This window comes from Brassica napus, chromosome A2 (genome assembly GCF_020379485.1).
Source record: "Brassica napus cultivar Da-Ae chromosome A2, Da-Ae, whole genome shotgun sequence".
Classification (NCBI taxonomy): Eukaryota; Viridiplantae; Streptophyta; class Magnoliopsida; order Brassicales; family Brassicaceae; genus Brassica; species Brassica napus.
Window position 1 is genome coordinate 22058587 of NC_063435.1, and position 24334 is coordinate 22082920.

The following is a 24334-nucleotide window of genomic DNA, read 5'->3' on the forward strand; positions in this document are numbered from 1 at the left end:
ACTTATGAGGAAACGTGAAGGTAGACAAAAGGGATATTTTTAAAAACCCTACTAAAAGAAAAACAATGATATCCAGTTGTGTAATTTGCTTCTAATCAAATCTACAACTTTGAATATTGGTCTCTTCTTCTTTCCACTTTTTATTTCTTAATTTATTTTGCAGAAAAATAATTTCCGTCTTTTTATTCTCAATTCATTCCCCCATTTTTCATCGTGGCCAACACAAAAATCCAACTACAGGCTAAATTTACACCTACATAGATATGCATGTATAAAGTTAGACCTATATATCTATGCATGTATAAAATTAGACCTACATAGATATCATGTATATATGTATGATAATTAACTAAAATATCCCTTAAAGTGCACATATGTTTTACATTCACCAAATTAATTTAACCCTAGATATACACTCAATGCATGTTCTTTAAGATATCTTGTCACAGTCTCCAACCAATGATACATATATCTTTTGTTTTTTAACATATTCTTTATCTTCTTAACTAGTTTAGCATCTGCTAGGTATCTGAGTTTCGCTTAATCGTCCAGCTAATCTCGGATGTGAGACAGCTTTCGTAAGGAATATCTCAAACCCATCACATGTAAAGCACTCACACCAAAATCTAAGTAACTCACGGTGTTGTTTTGTATACTTCGTGAAACATATATAAATAATTATGATATACGTGTATATGAATATTAAAGAGAATTTGAAGGAAAATAGAATATGAAATTTTCCGGTGAGAAATAAGACCATCTCTGATATATATTTTTTATTTTTCATCTAAAATAGAAAAAAAAATATTATAGAAGTGGAGTTTACTCTACTGTATTTTCTAAAATATAACATTTTCAAAATATTTTTTTTTTGTTAATTCTTCTCAATATAAAAGAAAAAAATAACTATCTCTATTTCTTAAAGAGAGATATGTTAGATTAATTTTGAATTTAATTATTGTAATAGAAACAGAAACAGCAATGAGATGTTCTAAGACTTATCCAAAAGTGAGGACAAAATGTTTGAGGAAGAGAAGAATTAAATGTTCAAGAAGTTTTGCCCAAAAATTCACAGTTTGGTGTGGTAGGCTTTTTTAAAGGGCAAAGAACAAAAGTGTGTTATGTCTCCATGACAATTATTGTATTTATAAAAAAATATTATTATTATTATTATTATTATTATTATTATTAATATTATTAATATTAATATTATTATTATTATTATTATTATTATTATTATTATTATTATTATTATTATTATTATTATTATTATTATTATCATCATCATCATCATCATCATCATCCATTTTTAGTTTTACAACAATCGCTATCAAGAAATAACAATACAATGGTCATCGTTCAATTAAGCTATATCAGAATGTGAGTTTATATTAATCAAATTCTTATTAGCATAAAAAAATTATATGGCATCTGTATATGTATATGTATATACATTCTTAAGATTAGTTCAAACTTGAACCAAGATTCCTCCTATCATGGTATATATGTTTCTTCATTGCCTAATGTTCAAAACTAGTTAGAAATATGAAAGTTTATTAGGTTAAACCAAGAGCAACAACCCACCAAATGTCTATACAATACTCTTTTTATAATCTATATAATACTGCATGCATGCTCATAACTTGCAGTTTATTTTTGTAAAGCATGTTGATTATCTTTGTTTAGTTAGATGTCTGTTCCATCATGAATTCATGATAATTTACTAAACCCAACAATTTATACAAATATATTGTGTGTGTTCGCGCGCATTATATATATATCATGTCTTTATCATGGACGAAGGTAGTTTACCTGTAACAACAGCAATACCATAATTTCTAAACTTCAGTCACAAGTAGCAGTAAATTTTATTTGAATCTACCTGTTTTACAGTTACCTGCAATACCATAATTTTTAAACTGCAGTCACATGTAACATAACAGTAAATAATTTGAATCTACCTGTTTTAGAATCACAAACAATACGAAGTATGAACAGTAATTTGTAGCAAGACAAAAATATGATATAATGACTAAATCAATTAATAATGCGATTGCGAACAGTGGATCATCAATCATGCATACATTTAAGAAATTTTCTAATTTCGAATGATTTCACAAGTTTTCCATTATACTGGGATTTAAACAAATTTAACATCGTAATTCGAAATAAATAATTTAAGGGAAAAGGGTCACAAGAAGCAGTGAGCAACACTACAGATAATTCAAGACTTCAAGAGAGAAAAAAAAAAGAAAACACCAAAAGGAATAAAAATTAAGAAGAGCATTTTTTACCACAGTATAATGGAAAACTTGTGAAATCATTCGAAATTATATAGCTATACGAATACTTTACTGAACAAACTTGAAAACAAGCTTAAACCTTTGAATTTAATTATATATTAGATTTCCACCCACACAACCGTGCGGGTATATATTTTCACATTTATATATAGATATTTATTTTACACAATTATTATATATTTTTAATGTTACTTCAATATTTAAATATTTTTATAATTATGCCAAATATAATAATTTTATAGTTTTCATGCTGTAAATTAAAATCATCACATATATATATATATATATATATATATATATATATTGCTTATTATATATTTGTCCTATTGAATTTGCGTTTGATTACTAAAATAAAGTTTTTAATGCATGAAACAACATATACGAAAACAATTTTGTATTTAATTTATTATAATCATGATTCGTAGTTCAAATCGCTAGATTTTTTTACTAATTTTTAATGTTTATTAATTTTATATAATAAATTACTGTATATTAAAAAGTTTAAGATAAATTAAATTTATATATATGTATTATATAGTTTACTAATATTAACCCGTTCTACCAACATATTATGTTTTTAGCATAAATATTTTATATTTATAAAAATAAAATATGTTAACTTATCAATTTAAAATAATTTTATCATATTTTGTTCAATATAACGTTTTTATTTTAAAATGATAGATATTATTATAAAATTGATAAAATAGGATATAATTTTTTTTTAGTAACATTTCATTACTAATTACAAAATTAGTTGAAAATATTTATATTCAATTTATGACAATTAAGATCTTATTATAACCTTTTTCAAGAGATTTGTTTGAATTTTAATTTTTTTTAAAAAAATTAAAAGATATAAAATATATTATGATTAAAGTAGTTAAAAATATTATATATATATATATTAGCATTAGTGATATACATTTAATAGAAAATTTAAATGATGGTCCAAATAAAAATATCACTCATCAAAAAATCATGATTTTTATTTTATTAGAATTTTTTTTGAAAAAATTAAAATAGAAATAAATATTTATTTCTAACAAAATCTTTAAAAATATTGGTAAATGTATTTTTGAAATTAATTAATTTTATTTTATTTAAATTTTCGTTTATAAACCAAAACTGTATTCAATTTTAATTTCTAATTATTTTATGATAATTTAAATTAAAACTAACAATTTTCGAAAGTAAATTTAAAAAAGATTCTAAGAAGATTTTAAAAAGATTTTGTTAGAACATTTTAAATATATTTATTTGTATTTCAAATAAAAAGATAAAGATATTAAAAAATATAATAATGAACTTATGTAAAATATGATATTTTCTAGGAATGGTTCAAACTAAAAAAATTCACATATGAAAATAAGTCATGACTTCTGTTTTAATATATAAGATATATATCTCTTTTCCAGCATATATATATATATATATTTAACATACATAATACAAAAATTTAAACTACGTGCAACTAGTTACCTTATTATCAGTAGAAACTTTTGTTTTAAAACTGCTAATATTGACGAATATATAGAAGTAATATAACAGACCTAAAAGAACGAATTATCCGTTTCTTTTGAAAAGAAAAGTAAATGTAGATGCGATTCAAGTATTCAATATTTGGTTCATAATAAATGAGAATCATGCTGACTATGTGCATATACAGAAGAGACTTTAAGGACTCCCCTTAAAAACTTCCATTCCATTAGACCATCTTTAACGCTGATCCTTAATGGGGTCCTTAACTATAATTGGTGATTTAATTAAATCAAAACAAAAGAAAAGACATATTATCGATCCTTAATGGGGCATTTTGGAGACCGATTATAAGCGTGGTTTTTCAACCACGTGTCATCACCACATTATTTTCTTTTTTTTTTTCCTTTTCTTTCTTTCTCCGTCTTCTCCGTCTGTTCTCGTGATCTCCTCATCGTCTTCTTCTCTAGCTATTCTCTCAAAGATCGCCGACAGAAATCAAGGACATAATCCTCCCCAAATTACTCTACGTAACCCTAACGGAATCCACCATTTCACCCGAGATTCTCAGCGAAGCCAAAGACCTCTTACTCTCCCGCGATTTGATGGAGAGAGAGTACTTAACGACCGTCTCTCCGGCGAATTCTCCTCCGCCGAACCTCCTTTCCCGTATCTTGTCGCCTGCTACCGTCGCGCCCACGACGATTCGAAGAAAATCCAGTCGATGAAGGACAAGAGTCTCAGATCGGAGATGGAGATCGTGACGAGAGCAGCGAAAGAAATTCACCGTTTCTTACTGCAGGATTCGCCGGCGAACTCTTTTCTCTTTCCATGGAGATAACCTTTTTTTATCTCTGTTTCAAATTTGCATACATTTTCCACTGAAACAGAGGTTTGATTTGGAGTAGAATGAATCATGAGCTTGTTGTGTTCTTTGATTTTGGTTTGGCTTTCAAACAATCTTTTTTTGACTGAATGAAGCAAATTTGATGTGGTTACCTAACCTGGAGAATGTGATCGTGCTGAATCTACTGATGGGTAAAAAAACAAATATTTAAAGTATCTAGTTTAGTTTAAGGTATATGAACAACTCCGAATCATGAATCCCACAGTGATCTTGTTCCCCTTTTGTGGCTGCGTTTTGGATGGTGTTGTAGTGTTCTTTTTTGTTGTCACACTATCAGGAGAATTTGGAAACATTTTCAACCGTTTTGGATGATGTTGTAACTTTATTTTTGTTTCCACCACTCATGTGTCTTTGCTTACTTGTAAAATGGGGTTTTTTTGTGAAATGGAATCGCTGCATTGTTTAGTCTTGAATGCTTTGCTTGATACTGCATTGTTTGGTCTTGTTTGTTTGAACAACAAAAAACAACAATTTTTAAGAACCTCTAAATAAGAAACTACCATTGGAGGGTATGAATCAAGATGTTTCTTAAACAAGGTTTTTGATTACATTTAATTATAAAATATTCATTAAAACCCCAAATGGGGTTATAGGGATAATGGTGCTCTTACATTCCTCCTCTTCACCATTTATTTCTCCAATTCATTTTTGTAAATATCTCTTTAACAATACAAAGTCCGAATCTTCTCAACTTTCATCACCATGCCCGATACAACCGTAGACACATACATACATATCCTTTGTGTGATTTATACATATTAAAGCTTCTCAACTCTCTTTTTTTTTTTTTTAATCTTTACTTGTTCATGGTGGTTCAAACTCATGACCATCTTTCCACTCTGCTCTTCCTCAACAGGTGCTGTCTCTCTACTCTCTCCCTCTCTCTATATATTTGTGTATGTATTCATATATTTGATCTTTCGATTTCTCAGAAACGGACAAGAAGGGAACGCTTTTTCGCCGGAGCTACAAAAATCTCAGTTTCCTTCCATCACCGCCGGTTTGACTTCTGTTTCCAAATCAATTGGTTACATTAAGAAAATAATCGGTTTAACTTTTGGTCGGACAAAAAACAGGGGTTGGTTCAAGAAAGCGAGCCAGAGAAGTATCCTCGGTGATTGATTTAGATATCACGGCGTCTCCGATGAATCCTACGCCGTCTACTCCGCCGCAGTTTATCGGCCGTGGTCAAACTCCTAATGTAGTATCCACCGGTCTTCGTTTGTCTCAGGGGCAGTGGCAGAATCGAGAACATAGGTTAACAACTTTTCCGATGATAACCAGATATATAGCCGGAGAAAACAAACGTGCAACTGATGAATTAGATATGTTACTACAGACCCAGGTGACCTACTTTTATTGAGAATATTTGAAGTTTAATTTGTTAGGATATTTTTTTACGAATCTGAATTTGAATTAAAAAAAAATTGTAAAGGAAGCGGAGCTGAGGCGCATGTTAGCGGAAAACAATGAGAGGCACTATCGTGAACTTCTGAGAACGACGGAAGAATCAGTTAGGCGGAGATTAAGAGAGAAAGAGGCGGAGATCGTGAAAGCCACGCGTCGTTATGCGGAGCTTGAAGCACGTGCAGCGCAGATGGAGACCGAGTCACGTGCCTGGCAGGTGAGAGCGGCAGCGAGAGAAGCCGAAGCGACGTCGTTACAAGTTCGACTGCAGCAAGCGTTCGCCAACGGCGGGGGAGTCACGGCGACGGAACCAAAATCGGGAAGCGGTGACTGTGTGGATGAAGCTGAAGACGCCGAATCGGCTTACGTTGATCCTGACCGGTTCGAATTGATCGGCCCGAGTTGTAGGATTTGCCGACGGAGATCGGCGACAGTGCTGGCTTTGCCGTGTCGCCATTTGATACTCTGTAAAGGATGCGACGGTTCTGTTCGAGTTTGTCCGGTTTGCCTTAGCTCGAAGAATTCAAGTGTGGAGGTTTTCTTTTCGTGATGGGTTTATATAATGGGCCTACCAGGCCTTTCGTTAGCATTTCATAAAGTAAAACAAAATCTATGTATAATTAAATTCATCATATACGCTATTATTTATTTATTTTTTGCTAAAATGCAAATATCTTAGTAATGATAAAAAGGTTACATAAGTGAAAACCTATTAATCTCCTATATATTAATTGAGAATCTTTAAAAAATGTAATTTCAATTTTGTGCTAATTAAATTATAGACCTGCTGAAATAGCAATTCTTTGTCATTTTATAGCTGATGTGACATCATTAAAAAAAAGTTTAGACACATTTTTATCTATAATTATCGACTCCGAGAGAAATGCATACTGACCAAATAATGTAAGAGTAATGTTTTGCTTATAACAAAACACATACCATTGTATGTTTAGCAAAACTCACGTATTGCACAATTAAATGTGTTTTTTTGCAACAAATTACACTAGGTTAAGATCCGCGCCTTGCGCGGAATGAATATTATATATAAATTATTTTTAAGTATTATATATTTTTACATATTATGAAATAATTAATATATATTGAATAATTAAAAATTTAGTAAATATTACATATATAATTAAATTGGTACAAATACTAAAATAAGTTTTATTAATCCAGACAAACACTTTTTTCTATTTTATATGTTATAAAATTAAGTTTAAATGATATTAATATAGATATATAGTACATTTTTAATATTGACATCTGTTAAAAATATTTTATACTCATATTATTTTTGATCGTTTGTATTTCTTTATAACAAAAATTTTAAATCAATGATAACAATAAAAAATTGTGGGATGTTTAATAGTTTTAGTAATTTATAATTTTAAAAACATACAATGCAAAGTTTAAAATCTAAATATTAAGTTGTCAATAATTGATCAAAATGTTTATCCAAAATATTCAAAGCTAATTCGAAATTAAAATACTTATGTATTTTATATGGTATATAATTTATTTAAAAAATATATTAATATACATATATATAATATTTATTAAATGAGACTTCTTACTTATGTAATTTTGTAATTTATATCTTGTTACAACATAAATTTTTAACCATGGATCACAAAAGTTTCAATGTGAGATTTTTAACAACTTTAGTCATTTATATTTGTTTTTAAAAATTCAAACTTTAACATATACGAAAAAATCTAAATTTTTATTACATAGTTAATGTGGTTGTTTAATTTATTTTAATAAGTTAATTTTTTTAAAAAATGATAGAGAATAGACTAATTTTTATCAAATTTTTATTATTCAAAATCATTAATTGTCATATATACTTTAGACACATTAGGTAATTCCGTGATTTTTATTTAAGGAAACAATGAAGAATATTTATGATTAATTTATGGTTAGTTTAATAAAAAGCTTATTATATATTTATATAGAGCAACATATTTTTTTAAGGATTCTAAGAATGATTGTGGTGAGGATACATGGCTACAAAAATATTGTAATGATTCTCTTTTAATATATAAGGGAAGTGTTGTTCAATAAATGTTTTTTAGAACATGACGTTTGATAAAGGTTTACCAGTATAATCTTTACGCTAGGATACAAACATTAATATGGAGTCCAGTCAAATGGCAAAGTTAACTTTCAATTATGTTTAAACCTTTGAATATTCGTCATGACACATGTTTTGTCAGTACACGTTATTCTAATCCTTTATATACTAAAGCGCAACTCGCCTAGCAAATCAAATTCTGACATGTGGAAAATTAAAAAAAATAGAAAAAAACAAAACACGCTTTTTGTTCATCAAAATATATAGAAGTTTCAAAATTTCAAATAATCAATCTTTTCTAAATTCTTCATAAGTAATTAAACAAACCACTTTAACTTTTTTTTATCTCACTAAATCAACTATTCATGCTTTGTCTACATTATTATTTTCGATGTATATTAAAGAAACTCAAATAAATGTTTCTCCTCTACGTTCCAGGCTTTTTTAGATTCTTATCAACATTTTACTTTTTCTTTACATAAGAACTTTGTTTCTATGTCGGGTTTAGTGGCAGAAAACATGAAAACCTTCCTACTTTCCTCCTTGCATATCATGATCAATTTGGTAGCAGTCTACAAATCATCAGTCAAAGAGCATTTGAAGCGGTTGTTTACAAGAGCTATCCACACTTGTTAAATCTCAAGTTGGTTTTTCATTGGCTGCAACGGAACCTCCATCCAACAATGATCAAAGCCAGAGTAGCTTAAAAATTATTGATCGTAGTGTCTTTGAAGCGGCATGAAAAAAATTACCCAAAAATCTAAAGTTTCTGTAAGTTCTTCATGGGTACGCTCTATCTGTATCAGGGAAGGTGCTCATGGTGTTGTTTACTTAGTCATACGAAATGATTATGTGAATGGTGATGATGATTTGCCATCAAAAGTGCACATATATCATCTTCTTTCAGTCTTTGTGATGAAGAACAAATTTTGAAAGATCTTTCATCTCCTCATGTTATATCTTACTATGGTAGGACCCCTAGGGAGGGGCTACAACGTAATCCTTGAATATTGTTCTTGTTGGATTATTAAAGATTTTCTCAAGTTCAGAGGAACAAAGGATAGTGGAGTTCGATGTTCAGCTATTTGCTTTACACATTCTCAAAGGTATCAACTATGTACACTCAAAGAAAATCATCCACTCTGATATTAAACCAGCTAATATCTTGCTCAAACCAGTTAATAGCTCATATATAGTTGGTTGTTTAATGGCTAATGGTTTTGAGCCAAAGCTTGCTGATTTTGGTTGGATAGCTATGTCAACAAGAACTTGGTGAACCTAATCAAAAGTTAAGATCATGTTAGCGTAACAGAGATATAAGACAAAAGAGACATCTCTATACATGATTTATAAAATAATTAAAAAATACTAAGACTTAAATAACAAGATAATAGGATTAGAACCAGAGAAAACTTAACTAAACTCTCAGCAACAACCGGTAGAATTGAAATGTTAAAGTGAGACGAATGCAGTAAATTACTATAATTCAATACTTAACAAAACTTTGATAAGGAGCCAGAAGAATTGAAATGTGTTAAAGTGAGAAGAATGCAGTAAGTTACTGTAATTCAATAATACCACATGTACCTTCTCTTCATCTTCATCCTTCTTTTTCTCAAGTAACTACATATATCTTGCTGCACAAGGAACACAATAGTTAGATGGGTGGTACAGAACATAAGCACTAAACACATATACACCGATCAAGATAAAAGGGTAATTAGAGAATTGAAGAAAGATCACATGTTAGTATTACAATAACATACTGCAAAGATAAGCGTTTTAGTAAGTTCAAAGACTAAATAAGCAACAAATGAAAGTCACACGGCGTTTAAATAAACTTCTTTAGGAATTGCTACTGTTGTATTGTCGATACCTCCACTCCCCCATGTGCAGCCATTATCATTATCTAGGTGAGTTTTGTAAAAAATTTAAGTAACTTTAAAAAATGTTTATTTAATTTTCAAAAGTATTAAATAACTTCAAGAATATCAAGTAACATGGCTTAATGTGTCTTCTTAGATCATAAGATATACTTTTTAACTTTCAAGAAATTTGAAATTTCAATTTTCACTTTAAATTTTGAGTTCCTACTTAAATTTTAATTTTCCTTTTAAATTTGCCGCTTATATTTCAATTTCCCGCTTTAAATTTAAGTCTTCCGAGAATACTTCCCAGAAGACATCTAATAAAAGTGTTCTATCTTTGAATTTATGTAATGGTTTATCTTTTGTGAATTTGACTAAGTTTTCTTGAGAATTCTTCTCCCTTAGTTTTAATAAATTTGATTAATTTTTTTGTGTTATTGTGTTTTGATATTGAAGTTGTATTAATAACTTCAATTATGTCAGGTAATTTTGGCAAGATAATATTGTGGAATATGAACATATTTACTAATTTTTTTATTAATATCTCTTCAAATTTACAAAACAAATCACAACTAAAGGAGTACACATGCAAATCACAAAACAGACCACAAATAAAACTATTATAGATCATTTCTCTACAAAGGCAAGCTTGGCCTCCACTTGATATAGAAGAAGACTCCGCCAGAAGACTTCTTCTAGCACATTATATTTTAGAAGACTTCCTGGAAGTCTTCTAGCGCATTATATTTTAGAAGACTTCTGAGAAGACTTTCCATAAGTCTTCCAAAGTATGCTCCAGATCTGTAAAACATGTATATCACATCCAGATCTGAAAAACCTGCATATCAAAAAAACGTTTAAATGGCTTGAAAAACAGAGAAAATGAGTGGAATATTAAATAAATCTACCTTTATAGAACACACAAAAATACATATCTAAAATTAATAGATCTACCTTTAAATGAGTGGAAGATAAGAACCATGTGATGAAAAACCTGCAAAACAAGATAAACTAGTGAGAAAGAAATGAGACAAAAATAATAAATTCATATAAAGTTTGGTGTTTATAAGTTCAAAGAGATTAGAGAGAAGTTGGAGAGTTTTAGAATGAAGAACATAACATTTTTGTTGTAGCTATTTGAGAGAAGGAGAGAGATTGCGTAATTTTTTCTTTGTATATGGAAACAAAAATTCCAATAATCTCTATAATATTATTTGAGAAGTCAGTTTCCTACGTGTCGTGCTCACGTTAACTCTCACAGTATTTGATTACAATGATACCCTTAATGAATTGATTAATTATAATTATAATTGTCATTATTGATATTTTCTTTTTTTATATATAATTTTCTTAATTTCCTTGTTTTAAGTATTTTCCCTTTTTCCTTATTTGTTTTTGATTTTTCAATCTTAGTATTTTTTTATTTATTTTCAAAATGAAATATATAATAAAAACGAAATATTCAAAGAGTAAATAAAAAATATTTCACAAAAAAAGAAAGAACATAATTTAGGAAAATTTATACTATATATAATGTGATTTTATGAAAAAGGAAAGTTCAAAAAAAAAACAATCTTGATATTATTAATGTGAAATAAACATCTCTTTTACCAATAATAAATTATTTTAATTTTATCAATAAATTTTCCTAGATTATTAAAAAAGTAATCTAAATAACATAACTAGGATATCTTTTATGAACTAAAATATTTTATAGATGCTACAATTGATATTTTTCTTCATTTTTGCATAATTGTTTTGTGTATTTTTTACTTTTCGTTTGCAATTTTTTTATACCAAAATACATTATAAATACAAATATACAAACTATAATCAAACATAATATACCACTAAAGTTTCTGTAAGGCTTAATATTTTTTTCCTTTTTATTGAAAAGTTTAATATATTTATACAACCTAATATACATTTGATAAGAATACATAAACCAATATGAACTGTCATAGTTAAGATTATTTAGAAGAATTTTTAATTTATCTTTTATACATTTAAAGTATACAGTTATTTAAAATTTACGAAAAGAAATTACTTTGTAGATATCTATCTGTTCATGAGGCTTTAAAATTTTATTAAAGTATAGTTAGATATTTATGATGAAGAACTGAAATACTGTGATAAATAAAATCCATCAAATTTTGTTAAACTTAAATCAAAAGTAGTTGTACTTAGATTTGAAGAACTATATGTAACTCAATATAACCTACAAAGTACGTAACTTAAACAATCCAAAATTTTATACCCAAAATCTTTAACCAAATTTTATCTATTTAGAACAATAAAAATAGTCAAATTACGTTATAATATAATCAAATAATAATCAAATCGATTAGATATTATAAATTAAAAGCACATATTTAATGAAAATAACCAAAATATTAATCAAAAATCATACATATAAATTACAAATTAATTAAAATAAAAAAGTTAAACATTAATTAATTTATAATATATTTATTTTTTAAATATTTTTATCTGTGCCGCGCACGGGAAAGTCACCTAGTGTTAAATATTTTTAATTCAGAAGACTTTCAAGTAAGTCTTCTAATAGAAGAATTCCTAGACGACTTACTGATAAGTCGTCCAGAAGACTTCAATATTTTTAGTGGGAAACTAAAATATTTTTAGCGGGAGTTAGAAGAATTTCAGAGAAGTCTTCTAATCGCCAGACGACTTACTTGTTAGTCGTCTAGACCCTAAACATAACTCATAAACTAAATTAACTAACTAAACACTTCATAAAATCAAATTAAACTTAAAAAGTTTTTACTATACACATAAATAAACACATATAGGTAAAATTTTAAATTTTTCAAAAAAAAAAGTTAAGTTTTCAAAATCTAACCCTAAGAATACATATATATATATATATATATTTATGAAATTTCTTTTGACCATATGTATAATTATGAAAATAAACATCTCAAACTCAAAATAATAATATTTCAAATTTAAAAAAATATAAAAACCTATATGCTAAAATATAATTTTTGAAATGCAACACGGAAAAACAAATTATGTTGTAAAAGTCAAAGTATTTTAATAGTTATTTTAAATTAAAAATAAAAAAAAAAATCAAAAATTAATACCAAAATATAAAAATATCATATAATAATAGAATTTACTTAAATAATGTTATAGATGGTACTATGTATAAAATCTATTTAAATAATGAGGCTAAATCTATTTCCCACAAAAACGTGGTTTCCTGCCTAAATCGCAAAAACTTGTTTTTCACAAAAACCACAAAACGTGTTTTCCCGCCGAAACTGCAAAAACTCATTTTCCCGCAAAAATGCGTTTTCCGCCAAAACCACAAAAAACGTTTTCTCATTTCGATCAACTTGGTCTTAAATTAAAAATAATTCAATATAAACATGTTGAGTTGATGGGTCAACCATTAACCCATCTAACCTATTTAATTTAATGGGTCATGGATCATCCCAACCTATTTATTAAATGGGTTGGGTTGACCCATGACTCATTAACAGTAAACCCATTTGGGTTATGGGTTAGGTTGACCCATTTGACCCATTTTGACACCCCTAGTATTTACTAATAAAAATGGGTAATATTCCAAAATAATAGATGTAAAAGTATACTTTTATAAACACAACATGGAAATATTAATTATCATAAAAATATTCTTTCTATAGTATAAGTAAATAAAATTTTAAAATATATTGTAACCAAACTGTAGAAATTAAAAAAACATATTTTGAAAGAGATTCTATATTTGATTATTTATATCAAAATCATAAATATTTTAATATGTAATAACATATTTTTACTGAACTCAAAAATATATTACTATGTAATAACCTATTTTTGTACCAAACTCGAAAATATATTAGTTTGTTATAACAATTAATAAAAAAAGAATTGTATAAAGCAAATCATTACATAATAATAATATCGAATACAAAATCTAAACAATAAGATTATAAAGTAACAAAATATATAACACTAATATATAAATCATATATTTAAAATGTTTTTGATAATATCAAAATTATATATTTATGCGGGTCAAACTCTAGTGTATATGAAAATAGGCATTAATGAGTACACGTACAGAAGCCATTGAAACACATATAAGATCCCGAAACACATGAAGGTTTCATACTAGGGTCACAATCACTCGTCACCTTGCACGTCTGAGCATAACTCGTCGTTTTAAAGCTGTCGATTTTAGCTTTACGAGTCAGCGAGCCGCTACATTGACACTGACTCTTTACGCACTGACCTGTCCCACTCGAGCAATGAAGGTATTCACAATCTTTAGCTGTTTTGCAAGGAAGAAAAACCTGAGCTTCCACTGTCGGAATGCTCACCATCGTTGCACCTAAATAAGCACATTGGTACCAAAAGAGGAATCAAAACAAACATTTCATTTTTTAAACTTCGAATCCATTAAACACGGCTAGTAGAAAGGCTTGTTAAAGAGATTAGAGAGACTTACAAGAGATAACGAGAGCAAGGAGAAAGAAGAATGTGATCTTTGATGCCATTCTTAATTATTATGGTGATATTCAATAGACCTCTAATACTTTAACAAAACCAATAGACTTCGTATTTATAGTCTCTTCAAAATTTCAGAATTTAATATAATCTCTTATTTAAGAATGTAATCTTTTTTTTAATATTGGTAAAATAGTCATTTATATCATTATATAGTTTCTAAAGAATGTAATCAAAACAAACATATTTTGTGCATATACAGAAAGATATTTTCTCTTTAATGATGATACATGTGTATCATATTGTTCCAGTAAATAATTTTAATACACATCAATATGTTTAAGCAGTATATAAAGGATCATTTTTAATATTCTATACCATAACTACAAAAATCAACATAAGCTAGTTAAAAATAATATAGTTATTAAATATGTTTTATCCACAATATATGTCATTTTATTTTAATATCTAGTTTTGAAAATATAACTATATATACATACTTTCTTACAAAATATGAAATAACATTTATCATATTATGTACCATAAAATTAAAATAAAATAAACATATTTAAAGATTTAATCTTATTTATAAAAAAAATCTATTTTTATCATAAGATTAAAGTTTTCTAAAGAAGAGATAGGTTTGATATATATATATATATATATATATATATATATACTTATGATAATTAAGTACATAATATATAGTTCAATAAAATATTATCGTATGTCAAAAATCATTTATTTCAAATATAATCATAAAATAGTAATATGAAGTTAATAATATACAGAGCCCAATTCTCATTTTTGACAGGCCCAAATCTAAGTTTACAGGGCATAAAATAATAGTAACTCAAGAAAAAAACAATGAAACTTTAGTGGGATACCATAGAATGGAGGGAAAATGGCAATGATGGAGGGAAGGAAATTGGTGGGAAATAGGGTATAGAGTGCAAATAGGGTAGATTTGATGTATAGGGAGTACAAATTCTCTTAACTTTATATATAAATTTATAATTCTCTTTAAAAAATATAATAACAATAATATAGATTTTTAATTGTATTAGTGCTTAAACTACAGTATAAAATATAGTAGGAGAAACTCATTTTCATTTTGAAATTGACAATCTGTATTGTAGAAACATTACAATAATAAAAAATATAATAACAATAATATAGATTTTTAATTGTATTAGTGCTTAAACTACAGTATAAAATATAGTAGGATAAACTCATTTTCATTTTGAAATTGACAATCTGTATTGTAGAAACATTACAATAATAAAAAAAATATAAGAAAAAATGCATATCAATTTAAGTATCTTTTATAATCTTTCCATTTCACAAAGATAGATTTTCTATTATTATTTTTTTGTTATCAACTATACATACTCATATTGACTCTGTATTAAGAAAACACATTAAATCACTATAGTAAATGTATTGTTTTCTACAATTTTCAATAAATTTTAACCAATAGTAACTCAATAAAATTAATTAATTTTCTTGAAATTTACAATTTTTCACGGAAAACACAAAATATCTATTTTGTGAAACAATTTGTGTTTTCTAAAACATATATCTTTTTGAAACGGAGGGAATATTCTTTTTTTTTTGACAATTATAACAAAATAAATTCTATGCTTTTAAAGCACAAGTCAAAATTTAGTTGTGTTTAATGCAGCAATTAATATCGACATTAACAAAAAAATGTTGTTCTTTAAACTGAAGTACAAATATGAATTTATTCTTAAAACAACTTTTAGTTACACTTAATGCCACAAAGAAATTATATATTCCTAACATTAAGCATTCAACATCTTTTTGTTAATTAAAGCAACCATAACACATACCTAAATTAATTTTCAAACTAAATAATTTAAAAAAATTCCAATAATTTCACAGCTTTAATAAACTTTCAAAATATTTGATATTTAGTTGTTACAAAGGAATATTCATTAAAAATATTACCCAACATCTAGAATACACAAATTAATATTTGCTAAATGGTAAAATAACAAAATAATTCCAAACTTGATACATATAAAAACCTCAACTCCATTACTCTAATCCCGAATCACAATAATGTAAACCCATAACATTATATAAAATTCTATTTCGCATTAAATAAATGTTACTTTCAGAGTTGTTCATTATTTGATTAATTTGGAGAAAAAAATGTTTCAAAGTTCTTTTATAACTTTCCATTAGCTATATGTTCCAAATTAAGCAATGGAGAGTATTGTTCAATAAAATAGTATTTATGGTATATTAATCTATTCACTATCAATACTATTAAAAGGGAAGGATTTTGAAAAAATCTACCTATGAAAGTTGTTTGGACTTATTACTTTTAAATTTTTTTGGATTTACCATGTATATTATAACAATAATTGACAATTTTTTTTACTCTATAGACCCCCCCCCCCCCCCCCCCCCCAATTATTACTCTAACCATGCGAATTGTATACATTATTATTTATACATAACCACTAAAACCGATTGCTAAACCACCCTACCCAAACAAAATACATTACATGAACCAAAATCAAAGCACAACCTATTATAACTGTTATCTTAACGAAATATTCATTTTCCTTACATACTACCATCGACTACAAAACACGTTACATGTAAGACACTTATAGAAGCTTTATACAAGATTTGGGTGTAAGATTATATGATTCAAACACTAAATTTCATTAGTGAAATAATCTTCAAGATTATATGATTCAAACACTAAATTTCATAATTATGAAAAGCAAAACAAAACCAAACCTGCGCTTTCAAACGCGGGTTAAAATCTAGTTATTTATTACTAATGCATAAAACTGTAGAAACCCATGTAAATAATCAGTTTGGTAAAATATATATTAAATACAATAGGCTTTTAAATATGTTATTTTTTGCATATTATTATAAAACTATTAGTCCAATGCAAATGCAATAAGAAAAATATATATAAGCAAACGACTAAATCAATTGACGGTTATGTACAACAAAATAAAATTACTGATATAAACTATCAACTTTTTTTTTGTATATAAATGTCATAGTACACAGAAATTTAATACAAGTAAATATATAAAATATATACTACCAAAACTATACAGAATATTGATATGGACATGTCAAATTCTAGTAAATCGTTATGATCCGAAGCAATTTGAATAGCCTAGAACTCCCATTTCATTTGACAGAATTTTTATGATAAAAAGCATCCCTCATAAATCTTTTCTCTTTTTTGTTAAAACAACATTTTGTTTCACCATTATAATTCAACGACAACTCAACTCCGTGGAGTCATTGCTTATTGACATTGTACCATCTTCAGATTGAGATTGACTTCCACTCATAGCAGGAGCTTTAGGTAAAGGAATGATGATAGTATCACTGCCAAACCAAACTATTACCAACCTCATAGTTGGTCTCTTTGCTGCATTCTCTTGAACACACAATAAACCAATCTGGATCAACTTCATGATCTCGTTTATCGGATCCTTCATCAGTAAAGGGTCAATTACAGCCTCAGCCTTTCCTTCAACCCATCTCTTCCATGCCTGCACGAAGAACATATACATTTTACACTCTGTACAGAGAGGTTTAAAGATAAAAGAAAATTCAGGACAAAAGCTTACAAAAGCCGCAAGTCCTTCTCCTTCAAAGCTATTGTTTCTTTCCCCACTTATCATCTCTAGAAGCATAACACCAAAGCTATATACATCAGATTTAGCTGAGATTTTCCCGTGATTAAGGTATTCAGGAGCCATATATCCACTACATATATGCAAATTAATTCATGAATTAATATTGATCCAGGATTACCTAAAAAGTTCATACTATTACGGAAATATATCATTATAGATAATGATTGTATTTCCTATTCTTATATTGATTGTGATAATGTCTTCAAGGTTGATTGATATATTCTTACCGGGTTCCAGCTATTCTTCTTGTTTCAGCTCGAGTCTCTTCAGCTTCGAACAACCTTGCGGTCCCAAAGTCTGCAACTTTAGGGTTCATCTCTGCATCTAACAGGATGTTGCTCGCCTTCAAGTCTCTGTGAATAATCTTCAGCTGAGAATCTTCATGAAGATAAAGAAGACCTCGAGCAATGCCTTCTATAATTCTGAATCTCAGCTCCCATGAAAGAAGTGAACGCCTCTCTTCATCTGCACAGTTCAAACAAAAATTGTTTGTCTAGATTTTCTAAAAAATAAAACTATTCAAAGTGGCAACTGTTTTTCGAAGGCTAACCGAAGATAAAGTGGTCAAGACTTGAATTATGGACAAGCTCGTAGACAAGAATCTCTTCATCTCCTTCACTACAGAAACCAAGAAGCTTAACGAGATTCCTATGTTGGAGTCTTGTCAAGAGTGAAACCTCATTCTTAAACTCTGTATCTCCCTGTCCTGAACCTTTTGATAATCTCTTCACCGCTATCTCTTGCCCGTTTGGTAATATCCCCTGAAACCGATTCTCAAGATTCCATTTTAATATAGAGTACTGAGTAAAGTCTTGTCTAATCTTACTGCATTTTAACTCCAGAATGTAGTTAAGAAATGAGTACTACACTAATTATTTTCATCACTCCATTATTTATCCTTTATTTGTAAATCCAAATGTATCAGAGATCCTCTAAAAATCAAGACCAATCAACCACTCATTATTACAAGACTGTTATTAATACCTTGTGGACAGTACCAAATCCACCTTGGCCAAGCTTATTTTCAGACGAGAAGTTATTGGTTGCTGTCAAGATCATACCAAGATTAAACCGTAGCATATGTTGACCATCAGACTCAGAGTGCTCTTCCCTATCAACTAAAAGAAAACAAAAATAAGTCTTACTCTGAATGTGTTTCAAAACAAAAAAAGTTCTTACTCTCTAGTCTCAGTATTATAAAAAAATTATTGGTTTCACTTTTTGTTTATAAATAAAAATTTAATCACAGATGTAAGTATATTCAGAATACTCAGTATATCATTAGAGTTTCTTAACCCATAGCAATGCCCTAGGTTGATTGAACTTACCATTGATTCCGTTGTTTGATTTTCTCCTCCGAGCAAAGAACTTTATGAGACTGATAGATACAAATACATTAATAAAAGTAAGAACCACAAATATCGCGATGGTTACCCAAGACCTTGTGCTTCTTCCTGAAAATCATTAAAATCTTTTTAGTCTGTAAACATATTAATATCATACTTACAAAGTTTGGGAGTGCTTAAACTCATTTGTAATACCTTTCTTGTCTGTTGCAGAGCTCCCCTTCTCCTGAGCCGGAGGTGAAGGAAGTCTAGTAACATTACCAAAAGCACCATGGAATGTATAAAAATCCCACCTGAAAAAGCAGCTCGGACGATTGACCTCGCCTCCTCGTCTGCCCCAGAACTGGTTTTTAAATAACGTCACACATGCTCTCAAACATCTATTGCAATCTTGAGAAGTTATGTCCGGTGTGCACTGCATCAGCATGTAGACATTTTCAAACTCGGTGAACTCGGCTTCTATGGCACCATGGTACTTAAGCACAGAGGAAGTTTCAGCACCAGTGGCGGCCTCGACAGTCCGGTTAACCATCCCATCCCACTCTTGTTCAAAAAGGGTCATGTTTTTAGATGGATCGATACCATCTGGACTTGGGTATCGAACAGCAGGTTCAAGCTCGAGGCTCCCAAAAGTTGAGTGGATTGAGGAACGTACAAGACAAGAAACATTGTCTTCAACGTCTTTGTCCCACGTGTACGAATTCATTCGGGTTGGACAATCCTTTTTTATACCCCGAGTCGCACTAAGGACACAGTTGAAACAATCTTGTTGCTCGTAGCCTCTTTGGCAGAGGACAAGAGCGTAAACTCTGTTGGGACTGTTGCCGAGTGAAGAGTTGTAGAATCCACCGTTGGCGATTACTTTATCAGGAAGAGTAGAGAATATATCGTCGCGATTCTGAACGTAAGTGCTGTTTTCGTTGTAAAAGCTTCCGGTACACCCGACGGCGTTAACGACTTCGAGGTTTTGAAGGACAAGAAGAAGAAGAAAAGATAAGAGAATGATCACCAAAGCAAAGGATTTCCCCATTTTTAAAATGATAAAAACTTTTTTTTTCCTTTTCTTACTTGTTAATTCGTTATGGTATAGTACTCGTTATATAGAGTGAGATGAGAAAACGAGTATTGGTTTACTTCCAAAGACTGAGAAAATATGTATTGGTTGATTTTCAATGATCGAAAATACCGAGAAGATTGCAGCTTCAAATTTGGAAGTATTTACAATTCAATTAAAAACATAAATGCTCTCTATAAAAAAATAATAATAGTGGAAGCTTCTTTATTCTAGTGGTTTGATTAAAGATTCATTAATGTTTTTACATTAAAAGGTTTGGGATTCAAATCCCAAAAAACCACAAATTATGTAGATTAGAGAGAAAAATGATTATATGAGGTCTTCAGCATGGTGCATGGCATACCATCGAATATGTATATCATAGGACGGTTCGGAGTAATACAGTCAGGCGTATTTTCATATGGTGGTAGAACTGTCGGCTGTAAAATCGTCTATGTAATATTTTTCAACGTTGTAATAGCATAATTAATCAAACGTTAAAAAAATAAAATAATAATTAAAAACATAAATATATTTCAAAAATCAGCAAATTCAATCGCTTTATCCGTTAGTTAAATAACCAGGGTTTTTTTTTCTGTAAACAAGATATGGTCTTCACAGAATTTTTTTTTTTTCGACCGTAAATTAAACGTTCATGTTATAGACATGGATTTGAATGCATACGATAATTAGGTGTTTGAATTTTTTTTGTAAAGAAAGTTGGGTGTCCGCGTCTAATGTCGTTGTGAGTCATAATTACGAGAAGACTTTCTGTCGAACATAATGGGTGATTGGTTCAAATTTACCTCGGTTCTTTATCCTTATTTATTTATTTTATCTTTTTTTATCGGCAATTTAAACATATTCATATAAATTTTGTAAATTAAAAAGTTAATTTCGTATTCATATAAACAACAAACGATAGTTGCTGTCCGCTTTTAAATTTTGCGTTTGTGGTATATGAATGAGATCTTAGCTATTGAATCTAGGGGTGGGCAAAAAAAGCGAACCGAACCGAGTCAAACTGAACCGAAACTGATTAAAACCGAATCCAATTCTATTTCAAACCATTCGGTTGAAGATTTTCCCAACCCGAATGGTTCGGTTTTAAATCGAACCGAACCGAGAAACCGAATGTATTTTTGTAATTATTTAAACTAAAAATACTAGTAATACCAATATACTAAAATTCTAATACCATACCACGTATTTTCCATTTTTCATTTATTAACATATATTCTTCTAACCGACTATGTAATCATTAAAATATTTGATTAACAAAATAGAAAAGTTTGTATCTTTATATTCTTATATATGTAAACATGAATGTTAAATTGATAAACTAAAACTGAACATTTCCTACTGTCAAGTTAACAATGGTAATTGTAGTATTTGAGATTCAATCTAGAGGACCAGTCTACACTTTATTCTTATAAGTTTTCAACTTAGCTAAAACTAAATTTAACCTCCTCTGATGTTCTATAGAAGTCATCGATTCATCTTCTAGGTGTATCCTACGCATGCAAAGATCAGGTGAAATGCCATGAATGTCAGTTAGAAAATAACCTAATGCCTTATGGTACTTTCTTAGTTCAAAAAAAAGTCTAGCTGTTTCCACATTGTTCAGTTATGAGTTTACAATAACATGATAAGTGGAATTTGGCCCCAATAATGCGTACCTGAGCCCCGTAGGGAGGGATTTGAGCTCGATCTTTGAAGCTTTCAGATCGTTCCACGGATCGTCGAGTTTCATATTCGGCTAAGTAGCGCTTTTCGAAGTGGCTGCTCCAGCTGCACTGCTCTGATTGCTCTCGTTTTTCTCCTCCAGACTTAGATAGGTGACAAGCTTTTCCATGCTTTTGGCAAAGTCAAGCATCTTGTTGTAGCCATCCGTGTCTACGCTCATGACGTTATGCTCGGTCTCAGAACGGAACAGGGATAATTTGAGTGGATCATCGGTCAAGATTTCCTCAATCATCCCTTCTTGAGAAATTAGTGCTTGATCTTCGTCCTCAACTGTGTAGGTCTGCGCATCCAGCATCTGTTTCTTCAGCAATTTGTTCATCTCAAACTTCATCGCAATGTCCCCTAGGTGAAGGTCAATCATTCCTTGTCGAACATCAATGATCGCACCAGCTGTGCAAAAGAAAGGACGACCCAGGATGAGTGGATCTCTAGGTTCCTCTTCAACCTCCAGAACCACAAAATCTGTCGGACATGGAGATCTTCCAGAATACCCACCGGTGACTTGACTGATCTGTCGGCGAATGTGGGAACCGAAATTCGCACTGTCGATTTCCGTTTAAATTAGGAAACTAGGCAAACCCTTATTTCCCAGAGGTCCCAGATATCTGCTAATACCACACGCCAAGCAATCAGAACACGAGATAACAACGATAAACTATAAGGAATCATAAAAAGAGAGCAAAGAGAAGTCTTATTCCAAATTTGCCTATGAGCGTTTACAACAAGGTATTTGCCTGGGCTCGAGAGCTGTCGGTGAGATTCCTAGTTCTAAAAACCTTAAGGCGGCTAAACCTAATTGAGTCGCAGCTCGAAATAACAAAAACGAAAAGTTGCTTAATTGCTCTAAGTGCTAAGTTTGTTCTAAGAAAATCCTCCCATCTGCCTCTCGCCTAGAACTCCTTATATACTCACTCCTAGGCCGGTTTACGCTTTTTCCCTTTCTGCCCTTAAGCCGTAATAGCTCAAAAATAGAGATATTCCGTCTTTTCCGATCTTCGTGATTATATTCGAAAACTTCATATTTATCCGCGTAAACTTGACATTTATCTTTTTTTCCGAACCAAGCATAAACCATCCTACGGCTCATGGACTTTTGGTTAAGAAATCGTAAGTGGACTTCGAGTCACGTCGTAGGTCTCTTTGGACCGTCTTTTGACTCGAAACGTTTATTACGGTTTCTTTGATAAAAACAAACTTTCTGCAGTGTTTATCGTAAAGTTTGATTGATGACTTCGAATAACGAGAAACATGAAATGGTTCAGCTACGGTCTTCGGGAGATAGCATTAAAGAGTAGACGAAATGCATGGATTCGCGTCGTATCGATGTTTTGGGAAAGCTCGATCGCTTCGTAACGATCGAAATGTGCATGTGCTCTGTCACTAGGTAGTGACCAAGCTTGGTTCCTAACTCGGTCGCTACGTGAGCTCGAGCGGCTCGAGCTCGGTCTCTACGTAGCGGCCGAGCCGTGTGCATGCTTGATCACTGCGTATTGATCGAGCTTGGCTTGTCCGCGGTCCGATTATCTTGCTTGAGCTCGTCCATGGCCAGTCGGATACGTGTCGGTTGTCTTGGGATAATCTGTATTTGGTTCGACCGAGATTCAAATAAGATTTTACCGCAAGGCTCTTTGTAAAGATTTCTTTACGAAAATTACTTTTCGGAAAAATGTTCATGCTGAGTTTTACGGACTTTCAGACATTCATTCCGTCATGACCGATTTTGACCCCATTAGTTAGCCCTCTAGCTCGCTAGAACCATGATCTTCTAGCGTGAGGTTCTAGCGAGTGGCTTGGCAAGTTAGGCGAGTCAGGTGAGTTAGGCGGAATTAATGGTTGAAAAGGTCCGTGGTAAGTGGTCTTCTCGCTCTTCTAAAAGTAGAACGCGATAAGATTGGGGATGCGCCTTATGACGGCTGCCTACGTACCCTTGTTGAAGGGATCAAGCCTTTCATAGTTCGTCTTGG

The 24334-nt window shown here is 30.1% G+C and overlaps 3 protein-coding genes across 5 annotated transcripts; 1 reads left to right on the forward strand and 2 right to left on the reverse strand.

Moving 5' to 3' along the window:
* Positions 1-5285: 5285 nt before the first annotated feature.
* LOC106424047 (E3 ubiquitin-protein ligase BOI-like) lies at positions 5286-6761 on the forward strand. Its single transcript, XM_013864788.3, has 4 exons — positions 5286-5545; positions 5622-5689; positions 5766-6034; positions 6125-6761. The coding sequence occupies exons 1-4, from the start codon at positions 5496-5498 to the stop codon at positions 6644-6646; spliced, it is 909 nt and encodes a 302-aa protein (XP_013720242.2). The 5' UTR covers positions 5286-5495; the 3' UTR covers positions 6647-6761.
* A 7241-nt stretch (positions 6762-14002) lies between these two features.
* Positions 14003-15029, reverse strand: LOC106424036 (defensin-like protein 295). The gene is made up of 2 exons (XM_013864776.3): positions 14519-15029; positions 14003-14401 (listed from the first exon to the last, which is right to left on the reverse strand). The coding sequence occupies exons 1-2, from the start codon at positions 14565-14567 to the stop codon at positions 14115-14117; spliced, it is 336 nt and encodes a 111-aa protein (XP_013720230.1). The 5' UTR covers positions 14568-15029; the 3' UTR covers positions 14003-14114.
* A 2497-nt stretch (positions 15030-17526) lies between these two features.
* On the reverse strand, positions 17527-21278 carry LOC106400509 (putative cysteine-rich receptor-like protein kinase 39). Of its 3 annotated transcripts, none has more exons than XM_013840866.3 (7): positions 19766-21278; positions 19553-19678; positions 19209-19342; positions 18775-18985; positions 18452-18689; positions 18156-18294; positions 17527-18077 (listed from the first exon to the last, which is right to left on the reverse strand). In XM_013840866.3, the coding sequence occupies exons 1-7, from the start codon at positions 20598-20600 to the stop codon at positions 17796-17798; spliced, it is 1965 nt and encodes a 654-aa protein (XP_013696320.2). In that variant the 5' UTR covers positions 20601-21278; the 3' UTR covers positions 17527-17795. The 3 variants fall into 3 exon arrangements, with proteins under 3 accessions (XP_013696320.2, XP_048616467.1, XP_048616469.1); XM_048760512.1 differs by having other exon boundaries at positions 17842-18077; positions 18156-18211; XM_048760510.1 differs by having other exon boundaries at positions 17527-18294.
* Between the last annotated feature and the right edge of the window lie 3056 nt (positions 21279-24334).

Excerpts from the sequence above, each read along its gene's own strand:
- LOC106424047 (XM_013864788.3), top strand. The coding sequence starts at position 5,496 with ATGGTGGTTCAAACTCATGACCATCTTTCCACTCTGCTCTTCCTCAAC. Across the intron at positions 5,546-5,621 it reads ACTCTGCTCTTCCTCAACAG|AAACGGACAAGAAGGGAACG; the intron begins GTGCTGTCTCTC and ends TCGATTTCTCAG. Across the intron at positions 5,690-5,765 it reads GTTTCCTTCCATCACCGCCG|GGGTTGGTTCAAGAAAGCGA; the intron begins GTTTGACTTCTG and ends GACAAAAAACAG.
- LOC106424036 (XM_013864776.3), bottom strand. The coding sequence starts at position 14,567 with ATGGCATCAAAGATCACATTCTTCTTTCTCCTTGCTCTCGTTATCTCT. Across the intron at positions 14,402-14,518 it reads CCTTGCTCTCGTTATCTCTT|GTGCAACGATGGTGAGCATT; the intron begins GTAAGTCTCTCT and ends GTGCTTATTTAG.
- LOC106400509 (XM_048760510.1), bottom strand. The coding sequence starts at position 20,600 with ATGGGGAAATCCTTTGCTTTGGTGATCATTCTCTTATCTTTTCTTCTT. Across the intron at positions 19,343-19,552 it reads ATCAAACAACGGAATCAATG|TTGATAGGGAAGAGCACTCT; the intron begins GTAAGTTCAATC and ends GTTTTCTTTTAG. Across the intron at positions 18,690-18,774 it reads TCTTGACCACTTTATCTTCG|ATGAAGAGAGGCGTTCACTT; the intron begins GTTAGCCTTCGA and ends TGAACTGTGCAG.